This window comes from Magnolia sinica, chromosome 11 (assembly GCF_029962835.1).
Source record: "Magnolia sinica isolate HGM2019 chromosome 11, MsV1, whole genome shotgun sequence".
NCBI lineage: Eukaryota > Viridiplantae > Streptophyta > Magnoliopsida > Magnoliales > Magnoliaceae > Magnolia > Magnolia sinica.
In genome coordinates, this window is record NC_080583.1 from 14,203,001 (window position 1) to 14,222,605 (window position 19,605).

Genomic DNA, 19,605 nt, shown 5'->3' on the forward strand with positions numbered 1-19,605 from the left:
GCATGTGCAGTCACATGTGCACATACTGACCATTACCACAGACATCACAGCTACCTACAGTCATCACCAACAAGAAGGAACACACCCATAATAATACTGTGAATTAGATGCCGCTATATTCGACAGAGAAAAAAAAAGATGTAGTGCACTAACAACAACAACCTGGACACTGAGACATTAGATCTGATGTTATGTCAGAATAGCTTTCAACAAGCCTATATACTAGGAATCTTGCCACATTAATGACAAAAGCAGTAAACAGTATAGTACTGGGGAAGCTTCATCAACTTATTTCCAATCCAAGAGGACAACGCCAATCATCATGGCCACCTAATTGAAGGCAACTTTACATGGAAGATTGTGCACTATCTTCTAATGCAAAACCCCGAAAGGAGAAAGAAAATAGATCAAAGAAAAGAAGAATGAGATTTTGGGAAAGGACCCAACAATCCTCTAGCTGAATACTAGAGACCACTAATGCAACACTATGAGCAAGCTTAATAGTCCTCTAGCCTTGAACTAGATATCACCCCCCTCCCCCCCAAAAAAAATAATAAATAAATAAATAAAATCACCATAGAAATACGAAAACTACTCAAAGAAAATATCAATCAACTTGTCTTATTGCATAGGCCATATTTATAATCAGTCCTTACAATCTGCAATAAAAACTATGGACTCTAAAAATAGAATTTCTAGGTAGCCAAGATCTGAGAAAATAGGAAACTATCTAAATAAGAAAACACCTAAATAAAAAAATATATATTTAAATAAGAAAATTCTAAAATTACTTCTTTCCTAATATAAAGATATGAAAGAAAAAAAAAAAAAAAAAAAAAAAAAATTTCCGAAAGAAAAGGAAAGTAGTGATGGGCTAAAAAGGAAAAGTGGTTCGTTTCTTATACACATGTGCGGAGCATGCATGTGTGGGATGTGGGTCAATTGCATCATCTTCCTATAAGGGATATCCCTTATACACATTAGAAAATTATGGTTGGCAACTGATTATGAGACCAAAGAATAGGACAATTTACTTTTATTCTAATGTGAGGGGGTGATGTAGGATGTGCCACATATACATTCTTTACATAGCTAGACCAAAAGAAGCCCAAATGAAAGCTGAAGTAGTCCATCAAATCTGGGCCTAGTCCTACATAGGGCATGGTGTAATTGGGCCCTAGGAGTGTCCAATTCGAAGAAATTCATTCAGGATATGAAGAAATTGTCATTTGAAGTCTGAACCATAAAAAAAAACTATATAACTTTTTATCCGAGTATCGTTACAGAACGCACGATCAATTGATCTTATGTATGCTTTTAGGATCAGCCCAACCTACGCAGTGGGTTAACGACAACTAGTCCATGAACAACGCACAACTTGAAGTTCAAAATCGCGATTATAAAACATATATACTATTTTTAGTAAATTCTAATTTTGTTGTATCTCATTCGTTTTAGAGTATTAGATTTCTGGTTTTTTAGATATTGCTCCTAATCTTGCTAGGAATCCTCCAATAAGGTTAATATAGGACTTTCAAATTTTGGAAAATTTTACTATTTTAGGTAATTTCTACTCTAGTCGAATTAGGACTTTTATTAGGGCTTAAGTCATTCATATAAGTGTAGTCGAGCATTTTAGATTAATTATTGAATAATACAATTTTGAATTTCTTTTCTTTTATCTTGTGGAGCCTCTACTTAGTGGGAATAACACCTTCACGAACCAAGCAAATGAAAGCGTCAACTTGCACATGGCAGCAGATGAAGTAGTTGATGCAGACATGATTCTTGCCAAACGAATATGACCAAGTATTGTTCCAATAATAGCAAAATTGCCGGTAGGGTAGCCGATCCGTGAGGGATTATGCAGAGGAATTCGATTGCTTGTCCGTGAGAAACGATCTGGTCGAGATCGAGTTGCAGCAAGTTGCCAGATATACCAGTGGTTTATGTACGACAATCCAATATCAGATCCAAATGCAACCCATTTGAATGATGAACAGGGCTGTCAAATTGACCACCCAAGCGGAGATACAATTGGAGCATTCCAATGCACGAAAATATGCCCCAAACAAGGTAACTACTTTTGAACCTTCGCGAGATGTAGCACAATCTCAAGGGGAAGGATCCTCTGTGTGTGTGTGTGTGTGTGTGTTGTCCTCAACCTAATCGCAAACCGAGATTCAGGGAGCAGGCAAGTTAAATCTCAGAGAGCAATAATTGTTGTTGTTGGTGCAAGTAGAAAAAACCTAACCCCTACGCTTCGCCTCAACCGGACAAGTGATACTGATGTGGCCAACTTGGTCACCGATCTAATATATGTCCTTAGAGACAAATGGTTAATCTGCCCATTAACGATGGGGAAACAAATGATGGAGAGGACGATCCGAAAGTCAATGATGTTGAACACGTCAAGGATGATAGAGGAGGCGAATGGACTCATGAAGATCATGGCAAGTCTCTGATCGTGAGGAAGTTATTGTACACGCGAAAGAATGAAGTAGATCCGCAGCAGCACATCTTTCAAACGAGGAACATTGTGAAAAAAAAATTGGTGATTTGATCATAGATGGTGAGAGCAGTGAGAATACCGTATCAAAGATTATGGTGGAAAAGTTGTAACTAAATATAGGAAAATACCCCTTCTCCATACAAAATCAGATGGATAAAAAAGATCAGTGAAAAAAAGGGAACTAAACATTGTCGTATTCCCTTCTCCATTGGTAAATATTATAAAGATGAAGTAATGTGTGACGTGGTTAATATAGAGGCTTGTCACTTGCTACTTGGTTGACCATGGTAGTATGATGGTGATGCCATGCATGGGGGCTGAGATAATATATTTATTTTTGTTAAAGATGGTAGAAAGATTATCCTTGTCCCTTTGAGAATGAAGAACCGACTTTTAAAGTGGAGGGACAGTCTCTCGTAACCGTACGAGATTTCATCAACAAATCTGAGGAGATGGGGGAGATAAATGCATTAGTTGTAAAGAGGAAAGAAGTATAACCCATGAACATTTCAAAGAAATTAAAACTAGTGTTGTAAGAGCTCAAGGGGATTATGCCCGATGAACTTCTTGACGAGTTGCTCCCCATGCAGATTATCTAGCACCACATTGATCTTTTCCTAGGGGCAAGTCTGCCTAATCGCCCACATTATCAAATAAGTCCAAAAGAATGTGAGATCTTGCAAGGACAAGTGGAGGAATTGATCTATAAGGGTCTAGTGAGGGAAGAGCATGAGTCTGTGTTGTGCCAACCCTATTGACGCCCAAGAAGTTACAGGAGTCTAATACCGAGTATAAAGAATAGGCTGATAAACATTGGCGACAGAAGGTGTTTGAAGTGGGTCATAACGTGCTGGTTTACCTGTGCAAGGAGAGATTTCCTACTGGGACATATAACAAGTAGATGAATAAGAAGATAGGTCATGTTCTGATCCATAAGAAAATCAATGATTACGCCTATGCTATCAATATTCCCGAGGGTATGGAGATCTCACGGACTTTCAATGTGGCAAACATGTATGACTATTGTTATAGGTAAAAATGGACTGACTAAAGAGAAGAGGTCAGCTCGGACATCTTTGTGGGACACGAGGTCGGCCATCGCCGGTCATGACTAATGAGCTCCCCAATGGCCAAGGAATAAAGGTCGGCAGGTCTGTCAAGGGGAGGCTCAAAACTCATCCGAGTACCCAGGTCAAGTCGACATACTACCCCCAGACCACCTCGGCCTCGGCAGGTTGGCCCCCAGTTCATGTTGGCCAAGACCACCTCAGCCTCGGCCATCCGCCTCAACTTTCTCAAGGTTTGACCACTTGATTTTATCTTCACCAGAGATCACACGAAATGGTTAAGAGACGTCCATTGAACGCACGCCTATAATTCAAGAAACGTCTCCACCCACGTAATCAACTATTGCTCTATAATAGAGGGCCTATTTACGGTGAAAGGTACGCAGAATCTCTCGCCCAAAACCCCTCAATACTACCAGACCCAGATTCCTAGCCTGACTTTGGCATTAGAGGGTCCCCTGCTCTAGTCAGGGTCTCCTTTATCTTCTTCCTGTGCAAGTACTTGAAGGTCTAACCAAGGTGGACCAGATTTTTGTATCAACAACTATCATGAGCAGTCCGTCAAATCCGAGCCCAGTCCTACGTAGGGCGTGATGTAAATGGGCCCCAAGGGCTTCCAATTCAAAAAAAAAAATCATTTCAAATAGGGAGAAATTACCGTTTAAAGTCTAGATCATAAATCAACCATAACTTTTAGTCCAGGCATCATTATGAAATGCACGACCTATTGATCTTTATGTAATGATGCTTTCGGGGACAACCCGACCCGCAACGCGGGTCGACGACAACCATTTCGCAAAAAATGCACAGCTCAAAGTTCAAAATCACAATATTAGGAAATAGTTACTATTTTTAGTAAATTCTAATATTGTCATTTTAGAGTTCTAAACTTCCATTTTTTTTAGAAATTGCTCGTAATCCTGTTACGAATCCTTCGGTGAGTGTTAATTTAGGACTTTTTATTTTTGGCAAAATTTATTATTTTAATCAAATTAGGACTTTTATTAGGGTTTGAGTCCATATAAATGGTGTAGTCGAGCAATCTAAATTGATTATTGAATAATATAATTTTGAATTTCTTTTCTTTTATCTTATGGATTCAAGAACTACCTTGTGGATTTAAGGTTTTGCCTACTTGGGGAAGACCGTGATCTTCTCATTACTTCATGCCCTTCCCTACGTCGGGGGGGAAGGAGGGAGAGAGAGGAGGAGACCATCCACTTTCACTAACAACCATCTTTTTTACACTAAAGCCATAGGAAATCCCTTCTAATTGGATAATGGCAAAGATTTCATAGAGAAGTAGCAATCATTAGAGGGAGGTGGGGAGGGGGACTCCTTTTGCAAAGAACAATTTTAAGCAAATCACGATCCATCATCACCATCGGCATAAACAAGAGGGAACCTATTAAATTCTTGGGATTTAGGCTTCCGCAATATTGGAGCTAATGATGTCTAGAAAACAAGTTTCGGCAAAAGAGAACAAACCATCATCGCCAACCCCAAAAGGTTGACACCATTAGAATATCAAAGTTGAGCTTGCATAAGCTCAGCAAAGGTAAGTAAAGTGAATGAAGTTTTGGAGGGTCAAACCAACTGAAACAAGGACAATGGATGCCTCTCTACAATACCAAGTGCAAAACTTTACTAGCGCCAAGAAACATAATCTCATTCCAGATGTCATGCTATTGGTGTATTATACTCTCATCTACATGAGTAACTGAGATTGAATTATTCCCAACAAAATCTAGTCTAAAGAAGCGCCCATGTTGGATCAAGGACCGAGAAAGCAAGATAAATCAGCTCTAACGATCTAAAAGAGAAGTGGCATCTCCTTAGTCAAAACTCAAAACTAACAATGGTCTAAGTGGTGGAGATCAAACTAGAAAAGCATTTGAGTTGAGTATTGCATTGAATGGTTAACAAAACCACTTCTAGGCATGACATTGATGACGGGCCCATATCAATCAAGCAAAAAGCACAAGTCCTCCTACTGAAAAAGACTGTTAAAAAAGATTTGCTCAAGAAATAACCCACAAAACACCCTCATCCAAAGAAATACAACACTAGATAATAGATAGAGGCTAACCATCCTCCCTTCTAGTTAAATACCTCATTTGTGGGATGCAAATGATCCTGAGCATTTAGAAAGGGAGACAATGTCAAAACCAAGTTGCAAACCCAAAGAGTCCTACATCGAAACGATGTATTTAATCGAGGTGCTTAAGAGTTACCCTCCAAGATGATTGCATTTAGAATCCAAAACTTCTCAACTACCCAACACAAAAAAATCTACTAATTCTTCGTCTATTTCCCTCTCAAGATGCAACACCTATGGATTTTGATTTTTATAATTGAAGAATATACAAAAAACAAAATTAAAAAAACAAAAGAAATATATAAGAAAGATCTAGAATGGAAGAAGCATGCCCTCCCCTAGGCACTAACGACAGGAGGAATAAAAGGAGGGAGTCTTAGCCTCGGTTGGAAATCCATAAAACGCCTATAGCTATTACTGACAATTCCTCAATGTTGCTTACCAAGCAAGACCCTATTGAGCTTATTTCGTCAAGGGCATTCTTGAGAATCAGTAAATAAAGATAAAAAATCTAACAGTGACGGAAGTGGCATTCCCACTGTATAGTTTAAAACATATTTAGAACAATAACATCATACAGTATAATACTTAGTTTAATCACCTTTTAACATGAAATGATGGTGTCTCCACCATGTTGCTAATCCTTATCAAGTTAATTCAAATAAAAGAAAATTCAAGGATTGCACCTTTAAGAAAAAAAATCTTTAAATGGAAAGTGAAGCACATCTTTGATATATATATTATCAGCAAATAGGTTTTACAAGAAGTTAAGATGCACTACTCAACCTGCTAAATGCCCCTGATGTTGCTAGTGGATAGCAACCTAAATACTAAAAGCCCAAAGCAAACTAACATTAATATGATAATAGAGAATAACAAAACACTAGAAAAAGTACATCTTAATAGGCGTGGCAAGACGTCTACCTCATAGTTGCTTCGGCACTGCAGCTTGCTCAAATGCTTGACACTAGAATCTACTGCTTCTGAAGATACCAAGGTTGCAATTGCAGCATTCAGCTTCTCAGAAAGTATTCTAGATTGTTCTTGAATTAAAGAACTCTCCCCATTACTGACTTTGTCACTGCCCACAGCTCTCAAAAAATGAGTTTCTAAAGTCGAGAAAAGCTCCATGCCAATATCCGTTGTGCTAGACAACAATTTTGCATCAGTGGAATTCTTTTCGGCTGCAAAGCTCTGGTCATACGAGAGTATAATGTAAATAATTTTTTCCTCAACAAATAATGGTTGAAAGAGCCAAGATATGAGTAATTGTCACCTGCATAATTGATAAAATATCCTTATAAATGTCCTTGCAAGTGGCCACAGATTCACACATCCTTTGTGGGATTTCTCTAATTAATAGTGACTCTTGTTGAAGTTCAGATATCTCCTCTAGTAGTTGATTGTTCAAAGTTATCTGTTTCACATTGTGCTTCTACAAAACCGTATGCATGGTGCTTATTAGAGTATGTAGAGGAACCAGACACCGATTCAAGGTAACAAGCTTTAATATCAATAGAAAATAGTCACCAAAAGAAATTGAAATGAATTAAATGAGATGCACAGGTCGCAATGTACTTCGAAAGACCAAATGGCCACGAAGAGAATAGGAATTGCACAATTACTACCATTTTTATAAAACAAAATAGTTCACAAAAAAGGATGCTGTTTGTCCATTGCTATTAGTGAAAAATAACTAACTAAATAAAAGCAATACATTGGTTTCAAAACAGCAATGCAGCAGCAGTTGTTTTTAATATAATAAGCAACACCAAAAAACACATACCTGTAATAACCCGGATTTCCCATACTCAGGTTTGAAAAAGTCCCGATTATTATGTAGAAATTGCTTTGCCTAAATGCACCATAGGATGTTTTCACTTCTGCCAGTATGAAAGATGGCCTATATAACCTTTGTTGTTAGGAATTAAGATAAACATCTTTTAAGGGGAGGGGGGTAGATTGTAACAACCCGGATTTCCCATACTCGGGTCTAGAAAAGTCTAGATTATTACATGGAAATTTTTTTCGCTTAAATGCATTATAGGATGTTTTCTCTTCCGCTAGTATGAAAGATGGCCTATATAACCTTCATTGACCCTCTCCAACCATATAGATAGCGTAGGTGATGTACAAGTGGAGGAGACGGGCAACGAGCTGCTCATGGATTATTTCTACAAATGATGTGGGCTTATATCGCCCGATGCGTCTAGTTTATCCTTATTTCATATTTCATGTCATGGATTTGAACTGATTTGAGAATGATTGTAATAAGCTCCTTTCTGAGTGAGTAGTAGACTTAAATAGTTAGTTGAACACTTTTCTAATTAAATGGAATAAGAATTTTGGTGTGGTTGGTGTTATCCTTGTGATTGGATACCTTCGTGAATGTAAATGCATATGATATATGAAAGGTACAATGGGTTATGCCTTAAGTACATTTCCTAACACCACGGAATTCGGATCCCGTGCAATGTAAGAGCCGATTTTCGGGGCATTAAAATACCAAACAAAGATGCCACACTGAGTTGAGAGGATGATAGGTCCTTAGACTTGGGTTCTTTCCAGATGGTCCTCAGTAAGATGCTCTTTCAGTATTTACTCAATATGGTGTAAGATTCGTAAATGTAATCAAACTTTATTTCTTTAATAGGGTGTGATTATCATTATGAACTTGATGGGGACATCAGAGGACCTACTTGGGTGTACCAGAGATGGAGACAACCACTCATGTCAGCGCAACTTTCTTTATGGATGAGACGTGTTCCAGATGGGGTCCGTCAGGCCATTTTGAAGACCCTACATGCATTGGACGTGCATCAGGAAGACCACACCTTGGGATAATGCATGTGGGCTACTTGGGAAATCATTTTAGTCATAGGACTTCTATTTCGTGTTGATCCGACCGTTGGATCTTGTCGATCAGGCCATCGGGCCACCAAATCTTTTATATCTGGGACCCTTGGACTCTGATCTTGCTTTCTTTATGGTTTTTGTTATTTTAGGAGTTATTTGATGGTTGAGATTAATAATATATGTTTTAGTTTTCTTCTTTTGGATGATGGGCCACTTTACTTAAGTGAGTGGCATAGTTGTAATTATGTTGAATTTTAATTCCGAATTTTTTAATTATAAAACCACTAGGGGAGATGAGTTCCAACCCTAGTAGTGTTATTGAGAAGAAAGAAAAAAAGAGAGAAGCTCTCTTGTATGAAAGAATTTTGTGGAAGGGTAGAAGCTTGTTTAGTGGTGGATTCCAAGGTACACCCTTCCTCTTTCTCTTCTGCGAAAGGTATTCTTTGTCTTACATCATTCATCTCTCTTCTTCGAAAGGTATTCTTCTTCTCTTGTCTTCCTCTTTTCCCTTCCATTACAACCTTTTAAACCCTAGATTTTCAATTTCCTATTTTCCCCAATTTCTAAAAACCCTAATTTCAAAATCTCCAATTCCCATGAACCCTAATTTTCCAAATTTCAAATTTTCCCCTCACTAGCCATAATAATAAAACCTACTAGTCATTCCCTTGAGTGTGGAACATGCCTATGCTAAATTGGAAGTTATATCCTTCCATCGAGCCTAGTTTTAATTGGTTTATGTGATTTCTTAACATGCGGGCAAGTGATTTAGATTAAATCAAATTTTATTTCTCATTTTTACTCTTAATTACTTAGTGGGTTAGCATCTTTTGTTAATTGAATTACTTTATGGAGTCTTTCATAATCTCCACGTTACATGCGAGCATTAAATCATGTGTCCTGCATCAAAACTAAAAGCATGCTATCAATCATGGTCACTTCCACTAAAGTGAATTGAATGGATTGGAATTTAGTTCGATTTAACATCTGAGCACACCCTAAGGCACATGGCCAACTACTGAAAAGTAGTGAAAAGTCATAATCATGTGAATATGTTTGATGAAGGATCAATATAGCTAAATGTGCACCTACACAATTGTCTCTTGTCAACAATGTTTGAAGTATCAGTATCACTACAAGTTTTGCTGGTCAGGGATACGAAAACAATATCAATATCATCAATACTATCGCCGAGAACCAAAAATGTGGGGAAACATTGAAGAAAATGAGGAAAACAGTGGAATTTTTCAATGAAACTTCAAGAAATGCTGAAAATACACATTTGCATATTTAGGAATAAAAAATTAGAAGAAAAAATATATACATAATAAGTTTCCATTTAATGAGGGCCTATAAGCATGTGTTGTTGTAAGCAATGTTTGAAATATCGGAATCGCATTACGTATCGCATCCTTGGGATACAAATACGTATTACTTATCGCACGGGATATATTGTTTGTTTCAGGTAATTTATCACACTTTTTGGGAGACATGGCGAAACATTGGGAAATTATTGAATTTTTCAATGAAACTTCAGGGATTGTTAAAAAAGACCTGATTACACACTTTTAAATCATAACATCTCAAAAAGGAAGTGCACATAATAGGTTTCCTTTGTGTAGGGTCCTAAGCCATGTGTTGTCTGACTGAACTAATGCAACTATATTCAAATTGAATGCATAACATTTAGAGTGTATGCGATGATCATTTCATCAAACACTCCTAAATGCTTCGAAATTAGTCTCAGTTGATAGCTGGTTGAAGGGAAATATTGAAAAAAATAATATTTTAATAATTTTTATTTTCTAAAAATTGATAAGGACTTAACGAATCAGTAAATCAGCCCTCATACATGCTTGATTTCATGTTTGGAGTGCAACATTGCATGCAATTTGGGAAATTTTTGGAAATTTTTGAATTTTCCCCAATATTTTTTTTTACACACTGCCACACACTCACGCCTTAGTGGGATTTCACCACCTATGGATACTCGAACCCTTGACCGGGTGTTGAAACTCCTAAGAGTCTACCACCGGAGCAAGAGTAAGGGTCCAAATTTTCCCCAATTTTTCTCCAAATCATACCACCTTCACTCAAATTTCAAATTAGAGTGTATGTGATTATCATTTCATCAAATACTCCTAAATTCTTCAAATTTAGTCTCAATCGATAGCTAGTCAAAGGAAGATTAAAAAAACATGGAGAACATGAAGAACCAATGGATATCGAAATCAAAGATCCAACTCCATAATTTTTCATCCAAAACATGAAGAACCAATGGATTTATAACCATTTGACACTGATTTAACATAATTTCAACAAAAAAAAGGGATTTAAAATTGAAAATGCTCACCAGATCGAACATGTGGGATATATCGGCACTGCATGTACGTTTCGTATCGCACAAGTGGGATACAAGATACATCGTGGGATATATCGGTTGATATCGTCGATATTTAAAATATTGGTCGTAAGAAATCAGTCCAACCATCCCATCTATCCATCCAAACATCCATCAATATTTCATAATATCGACAACACACGATATTTCTACGAGAAATCATTAACAACTGGAAAGGAAATGAAAGATTGTCGTCTCGATATCGCTTATGTTGTGATAGCAATAATATCGCGATATTATTGATATTATCATCAATAATTGAATACTACATACAACCATGCGCCCACAAAAAAAATAATTTGAAATGGATTTTTTTTAAATAAATAGAATTTTGGCAATATCAATACATTAGTGATATTATCGAAATATCGTTGATACACTAGTGATACAAGCAACCCCTGGAATTTACACAGTCGATAATATTAGTAATACATTGGCAATACAAGACAGTTGAAAATATTGGTGATATATTGGCGATATCGATACGTTGGTGATACTTAGCAATACATCGCTAATATTTGAAATTTCTAATACTACCAGTGTTATCAATATCACTACTAGTGTTATCAGCATCACCGAGCTGGAGATACGGATAATATTGGGGATATTTTGATAATATTGAGGATAATCCAAACAATGCTTATGACATAGTTTTAGAGTGTTCTGAAATGCCAACATTGACACAACCAAGCCTCATCCACTAGCAATTAGGTCAGTAAGAAACAAAAATGTTGGGTCTTTCTTGTCAAGGCAATCAATGGTACACTTCTTTGAGCCTAATGTATTGTTGTCTCTTAGTCGCATTATAGTTCTAACTTGTTAAATAAAATGAATCTTAGTAGTGGTGTGATTTATATCAAATTTATGTTTTCTACTTATATTGCACATGGTGCCAGAGCCACAATGGGCTAGATTTAAGCCTTAAAGCAATAAAATTAAAATAAAATAAGTTGCTTTATCATACAAGGGATTGGCCATCCAACTAATCCATCAAGATAAGCCTTAAAGCAATAAATAAAAAAAAAAAAAAAAAAGTTGCTTTATCATACAAGGGATTGGCCATCCAACTAATCCATCAAGATTCATGCTTTCTTCTCCATGTCAACCTTTCCACTACATTTCTTTTTCTTTTCTTCTCTACTTCTTAATTCTCTATATTCAAAATAAGCAAATAAAAATTATCCACTCTATGAAGATATAAATCCACTTAGAAAATCTACTTTCCCTTTTCCCTTCTCAAATATGTGCAATATCTCAAATTTTCTTAGAAAACTATAGTTGCACGAGCATGAGGCACATCGGCAACAAATTTGGGTGCCTGAGCAAGGAAGTGTCTGTTTCCAAATGGTTTGAAGTATAAACAGGTAGGAAGTGGGAGCGGGTGCTCAAGTCTAAAGCATGATTCGAAGCAGGAGCATGACCTAGTTAGAAGGATTGTGCAGATAGGGGGAACATGCTAATATAAGGAAATTATATATATTGCTTGTCAAATTTTCATTAGATGTCTGGCACTAACATCTAGAAGTAGAATTGTTAATTGCATTGGGGCTTCAAATATTTAAGGGTGTGGTAAGTTGCAAAGTTTAGAAAGTGGGGCTTTGGGATTGACCTATTCCTAAAAGATGATTCCTCATCATCTTTGTTTGTGATCTTGACTTTTTTAGTCTGTCTTGTCTCTCTCTTGTAATAATATCTTAGTCATCTTTCAAAAAGAAGGAAAAAGAACAAGAACAAGAAAAACAAGAAGCGTGTTTGGAAGGCATGAAGCACATGCCCAAAGATACCTCCACTTTGCAATCTTGATTCCATCTTCCATGCAAGTACTTACTTTCCACTAGTGTTTTAAACAGCGAATAGCGTGTAGCATAGCGTTCACTCCTCTAAAGCGTAAGGCTTTAGCTACATGCTACATATAGATTTTTAATTAAGGTTGTGCTTGGTTTTGCCAAATATCATGAAATTTTATGATATTTAGCACCAGATGAGTCTGATTAATAATGAAATTTAATGACATTTCCATAGCCAAAAATAAACAGGCAAAGATTAAGTATAAAGGTAAAGAAACATCAACCTAATTGATTTGATACTGTTACTTATATTATTTTACTAAAATCATTAAAAAGATTAATTGTTTTTTATTAAAAATGAAAATGTAACAAATTATTGAAAAAATAAATTGATTTAATGTTTTGGTGAAAAATAACTTGTAGTGTAAACTATGTAGCTTGTACCATAGGATATGTAGCGTGTAGTTTATGCAAAATTAGCATGCAGCATAGGCTACACGTGACTTAAGATATTTTCGTGAGCTACATGGCGTTAAGGCTAAGCTATGCTATTTAAAACATTGCTTTCCACAATACCATAAATCCATCATATGCGTATTTAGCAACATCAAACACATATTATTTGTAGTCAATGATGAGATAATGAACATTGCCAGTTTACAAGACTGGATGTATAATGTTGTCATATCCCCAGGATCTGCAGATAGTTGATAATGGAAAGGGGAGAAATTAGGATTATTTTCAATCAAACCCTTCAATTGTATGATCAAAGTAGGCAAGTGCTCAATTCAATTCAACCTAACTACATGTTTGTCACAATTCCTAGACCTTAGAGGGTGGTAGTGTTTTGTTGGCTTGTCGCAAAAAACAAAGTGTTGACTATATATCACCTTTGAACAAGAATATGATCATCGCGAGTTTATGTTCTTGATGTCTAAAAGATGAGAAATCAATCAACCACCTTTTTATGTTCTTGAGAAGGATGGTAGCCCTTTCCAAAATTCTATGGGTTGCGCCTGGATCTATTGAGGAAGTCACTCAAGCATTGCTTTGAGGAGCCCAAGGATAAAGGATCAAAATCCCATGGAATTCCATTGTTGTTGTGGTGCATATGGAGGGAATGGAATAATAGGCTTTAATAACGAGGCAAAAAGGCTTGAAATGATCATACAAAGGATGAAAAAGAGTGATATTTTGGGCTTCTAGGGGTATCCATTTCAAGGGATTCAAGTGGGAAATTTTCTTAGTTTTTATTGGGGAGCCTTGATGTGTTGTTTTGAGGTTTTGTTGGGATGATTTCTCATCATCCAATCAACCCACTCTTTGTAGTTTCTGTTTTTTTCTCTTAATAAATTTCATTGCCTTTCAAAATGAAAGTACTATTTGTAGTTTGTTGTTTAATTACTCCATATATGATCAAAATTCTGTTTCTATCATTAGAATTTATAAATTGGCTTTACGTTTTTTCATTTAATATAATCATCATCATCATTATAGCCATATGGGTCAACTTTCTGAATCCTACTATTTTTTAGTATACACATCTTAAAAATTTTATCCACCAACTTTAGGATTTGTTTGAGAAAACCCCCCTCCCATACCATCTTCATACAATTAAAGTTATATTATGTGAACATCAAGGGAGATTAACAATCTATTTTAGAAAAAAAAAATGTTAGAAATGTACATTGTAAAAGAAGCATCCTCTGCTTGTAATGTGAGATATCTCCTCGTATTGTGTATATATTAGGTTTTTTTTATACCAAAATGTATACAAAGATGATGTACGAAATGTAAAAATCTAAAGATGAGTTAAAAGCACAATTCCATCTTTGGAGAATTTCTATAGCCTCAAGAAAAATATATGATGTATTGAAAGGTGCTGAGCATATTGACATTTTGAGAGAAATGACTTAATAGCCCCGAATTAGCAAATGTTTGGTTGAGCTTTTGAATCCTATTCAAGAATAAGGTGTTCTACAAAACCTGCCAAGCATGCATATGTAGTCAGGTTTAGTTTTAAGAGAGCATTTATTAGAGAAGGAACAAACAATCAGATCTAAAATAATAAGAAGAAGAATTAAGTTATTTAACTTCAACCACGGCCATTTTTTCTCAAGAATTATTCATATCTGCCAAATGACTAGAGTATAGGATCTTTTCAACACGTCAAAGAATTCCAAATGAAATCAAAATTAATTAATCCTCTCACCTCAAGTTCATTTTTCTCTTCAATGGCATGTTCCAGTTGTTTCCTAAGATTTCGAACCTCCTCTTTGTAGTATTCAGTTGGATAACCCTGCACTTTCTAAATGAGTACGAGAAAGTAATATAAATCATTCAAAACATCGTTAGGCAACTCAATTACTAAATTTAATGTCATAGATATAGTCATCCACCATACTTTACCAAGTTAAATACATGGAAAATTAGCATGATTAACCAACAAACCGAACCACCCACCACCACCACGGTCAGGTCCAACTGGTGGGACCTTTGGTGATCCAAACAGCTGACCAGTGAGCCCTTCCATGATGGACCATACCACAAAATTACCCAGAACCGCGGATCCTAGTTCCTATTGAATTGGTTTGGCACTCTACTTCTTTCTTAACTGACCACTGATTGAAGTTTAGGATCATCCTATGGGGAATATTTTTGAGGATGGTCCATCTGTGATGGGTCCCATCAAGCCAAACAATATGGAAAACCAAAAGTGGGTACCACTCTTTGGAAGGGAGCTGATTAGGTGCAGCCCTGACTGTAGGGCCCACCTTGATGTATGCATTGTATATCCACGCCATCCATCCATTTTTCCAGATCATTTTCAAGTATGAGTCAAAAAATGAAGCAGATCAAAATCTCATGTGGACCACATCATAGGAAACAATGGTGATTGACCATTAAAAGACTCTTATGGGCCACAAAGGTTTTGGATCAAGTTGATATTAGCTTTTTCCCTTCATCCAGGTTTATGTAACCTTATCAACAGGTTGGATGGCAAATAAACATTACAGTGGGCCGTGGGAAGTTCTTAATGTTGGGTGTTCAATCACCACCATTTCCTATGAGATGGTCCACCAGAGATTTGGATTTGCTTCATTTTTGAGCTTCTACCCTAAAATGAATAGGTAAAATGGATGGACAGCGTGGATATACAATACACACATGACACATCAAGGTGGACCCCACAATCAGGGCCGCACCGTGTTGGGTGAGGCCGGGGCCACACCTAATCCACTCCCTTTTGGAACTTGGGACCCAATGATAATGTATTTCTCAAGCCAAGGATCAAATATTTTGCAATCCCTAATTCACCTGAAGAATTAGAAAAGGAATATGAGAGATTTAACACATAACCCTTCTTTTGCTTAATTCCCTTTTGCAGAATCATAAATAAACCCCCTGGATATATGAGGGAGGCAGAAATTTCACCAAATAAAATGTGAGACATAATCTTACAAGTATAAAGAGTAAATAGAAGTATATGATGCTTGATCAAAAAGAAATGTCCCAGTAACAACAAGATTGAGCCAACCTATCGGCAACATGGTATTCAAAAAACGTTTACATAACGGCATACTGGCCATTCCGTAATGGTAATGGTGGGAACAATTATGCATTACACAGTCTCCACAGCCATTATGGAAAAAAATGGCCATAATGGTCAAAAACCGTAATAGCGATGGCGGTGGCCTTTACGACTTTCTATTATTGAATACCTTAATCAACAACCTTGGCGGTTGAGTTGGTATGCTCCATCATGAGAAAAACCATGCCATGATATCTCCCATCAAACAACCCTACCCATCCCACGAAAATGAGGAATTAAGATTTGTTGTTCGCATCCAACTAGGGACAGACGCTACTGACTTGATTGGACCAAATCAGCAACGTGCATGGTAAAGACCGACAGCTAGCAAAGGACACCAAGCAGAGACAAAACGGGGGCTTAGAGATGGCCCAAACGGAGGGATTCATAGGAAGATCAAGGCTAAAACCTCTCTCATGCTCACGAAAGAGCTAAGAGAAGAAAATCTCAGAAATTTTATTCCAACAACCAATGCTTAAGACTCTCTGTGGGAATCCGTGTATTAGTAAATCATAAGACTTCCTACATAACCTACGCTTAGATAAGGAGAAGACCCTCTCTCTCCACCAATTAAAACACTACCAAGAAAAGAGGTAAAAACAACTTTGGGACCTGTTTGGAAAGTGGGATTAAATGGTATTGAATTGCATTAGGTGGAATTAACACCATTATTAGATAATGATTGTGTCTGGAAATACCATGGTATTTTGACCATCAAATCCCACGTTTGGGATCAAATTCTTCCTTCAGGAAAAATATTGTATTAAGTGAAACTTGTGTTTGGCGGACCATGGAATTGTAATCAACGGACCAGATTCCACAACTGATGCCGGTAACTTGTATGCATATGCAACTCGATTGTCACGTGCAAAGGGCGCAACTAGATGGACAGCGTGGATAAAACAGATGCATCAACGTGAGGCCCACAGATGTAGTGGATTTCAAAACCCACCAAAAATCCCGTTGTATCTCCTGCTTATATGGGATGATATGATACCTGGATTAATCCAATCCTTCTCATCATTTCCAAAAATCAGATGGAATTTACATTGGACCAAATTCAATTCCATACCTCCAAATCCTGCGTTCCAAACGGGCCCTTAAAAAACAAAAGCCTGAGCTGTAGGGGAAGGAAAATTGTTTTAGGAGTCGTCCATAAGTCAATGCTCGATTAAAGAGAAAACTTCAAGCAGCATGTGGTGTGGATAAGCGGAACCACCTTTCTGATGTACGAATTTCCCAAACTCCAACGTCATGACCATTGGGCACGGAACACATATTTCTAGGGTTTCCAGGGGCGCGAAAAAAGTATTTGTGTTCCAACAATGCATTCATCCTGTGCGGTGGGCCTTCTTCTTGGCTTGTGCGATCTTGGGTTGTCTTATGCTTGGGTCCTTCAATTGGCTTATACTCCTCTACTGGGTTTTCCAGCCGTCCCATCTCAATGATCTAACGGAGAAATGTGGGTTGCAGGTTAACCTTGTCCATTGTTGACTCATGGCGATAGATCAATTGTGTTAGTTGGCCGCTCTCTGATCAAATGGCCTTGCTTGTCTTAGATGGCTAGGATGACCCCACCATGATCACACAGTAACCCAGAGTATGAGATTTTTTCCCATTTAAATGACTAAGGTCACCAAAAGGTGAGACTAACATGCACAATTCATTGGTCTAAGAAACTGCTCAAGCAAATGTTGTACATTTCCTTAAACCAAATTCACTTCACCAGATTTCATCTCAAGAAAAGAATCCCTAAGAAAATAGTGGATTAGTTCATATGCTACAAACATAGGCAAACAACTCCTTATTAATAGAAATATTTGTGTTTGATAACAATTTACTAAATTCAACAAATTAGAAGGCATCCCCCTTTTTTGTCTAGTAGTGTTTGTTGAAAGAAATGCAAATAATGGCACTTGATATTGATTCAACTAGGTGAGAACTACGGCAACGGTTGGCTATTATCAATTCATAACAATGATATATCACAAGCATCGATCCATGATTATCAAGAAACTAAAAGAAAATTCACTTATGAAGAATGAAGTGAATTTTGTTGGAGATATTATCATTGTTAATAATATAGGCTAAGTAACCAAGAGTAAGGTAATTTAGGCAACAGTTGGCTGTAATCAATCCACAACAATAATATCTCACAAGCAATGATTCATTAAGAAACTAACAGAAAAATCGCTAAAGAAGAATAAAGTGAATTTTGTTGGCGATGTTATCATTGATAATACACTCTAAGTAATCAAAAGTAAGGTAATTTAGGCATCGTTTTGTCATTTTGCCTGCCCTCAAGAAGTATCATGCTTGATACACGGGCACCCAAAAATTGTACGCCTAGCATATTAACTCAAATTAAACAGACCATATTGTGGAATCCACTATTGCTTAGTCAGTCCCAAAAATGGATTGGTTGAACTCTAACCACTTATTTATGGACAATCGTTTGCTGAAATAAAACCATCAGTTATTTTTCATTTTTGACCATGCAATAAATATCCAGCAATGCAATAGTCAGAAAATCAAGTGCTACTTTTGGGTCATAATACATCTAAACTAAGACTCATAATTTGTATAGTCTAGTTTGAATTACTTGTGTGCCCCATATTCAGTTTCTAAGTAACTTCCAAGAGCCTGCATATCATCCATCACACTCCACGAAAGAGTATCAAAGTTTCTCCATGCAAATATACACGTCAATGATTGAAGAAAAGAACTTTCTCCCTCCAAATATTATCATTTCCTTTCCTTTCCTTATGGCATTAGAGTCTATATATGTAGCCTTGTAATCAATGTATTCAATAATGTTAATGATGGATGTAAGCCTGTAATGGCCAATCTTATGGCCATTATGATATAGGCTGTAACAGCTGTTGCAGCTGTGTAATGGTAAAAGGAAAAAATGTATCGGCTCATTACTGACCATCTTTTTCAAATAGGGCATTATGGCCACGTATCACGTAATGGTCACCATGTTTACCATTACATAATGGCCATTATGGCCCTAACATAACTATTTTTTATACATGCTTGTTATTGATGGTTTCTTCATAGTCAAAGTGCTCTTTGTAAATAGAACTTACTTTTACCCTCCAAATATACTCCCTTTCTCTTATGAATGTAGCTTAACACATCTGTTACCATACCATGTAGCAAAGCGACCCATGATCTACGTAACCTTGGTTGGTTCAAACTTCACAGTTTATTGAATTTGCAATTGTCACTTCACAAATGGTTAGTTTAGTTCCATGTGATATGGATAAAGCTTTACATAATTTACATG

General features: G+C 36.8%; 1 protein-coding gene across 2 annotated transcripts in view; it reads right to left on the bottom strand.

Annotated features, from left to right (window-relative positions):
• The window catches only part of LOC131218856 (kinesin-like protein KIN-7N), a 52,904-nt gene that overhangs the window by 1,242 nt on the left and 32,057 nt on the right, over positions 1–19,605 (bottom strand). The window contains exons 16-18 of one of the 2 annotated variants that reach the window (XM_058213715.1): positions 14,934–15,029; positions 6,954–7,112; positions 6,602–6,871 (exon numbers count right to left, since the gene is read on the bottom strand). In XM_058213715.1, coding sequence (XP_058069698.1) covers positions 6,602–6,871; positions 6,954–7,112; positions 14,934–15,029 — 525 coding nt within the window. The remainder of the gene's footprint in view (positions 1–6,601; positions 6,872–6,953; positions 7,113–14,933; positions 15,030–19,605) is intronic. The other variant, XM_058213716.1, reaches the window with a different exon arrangement.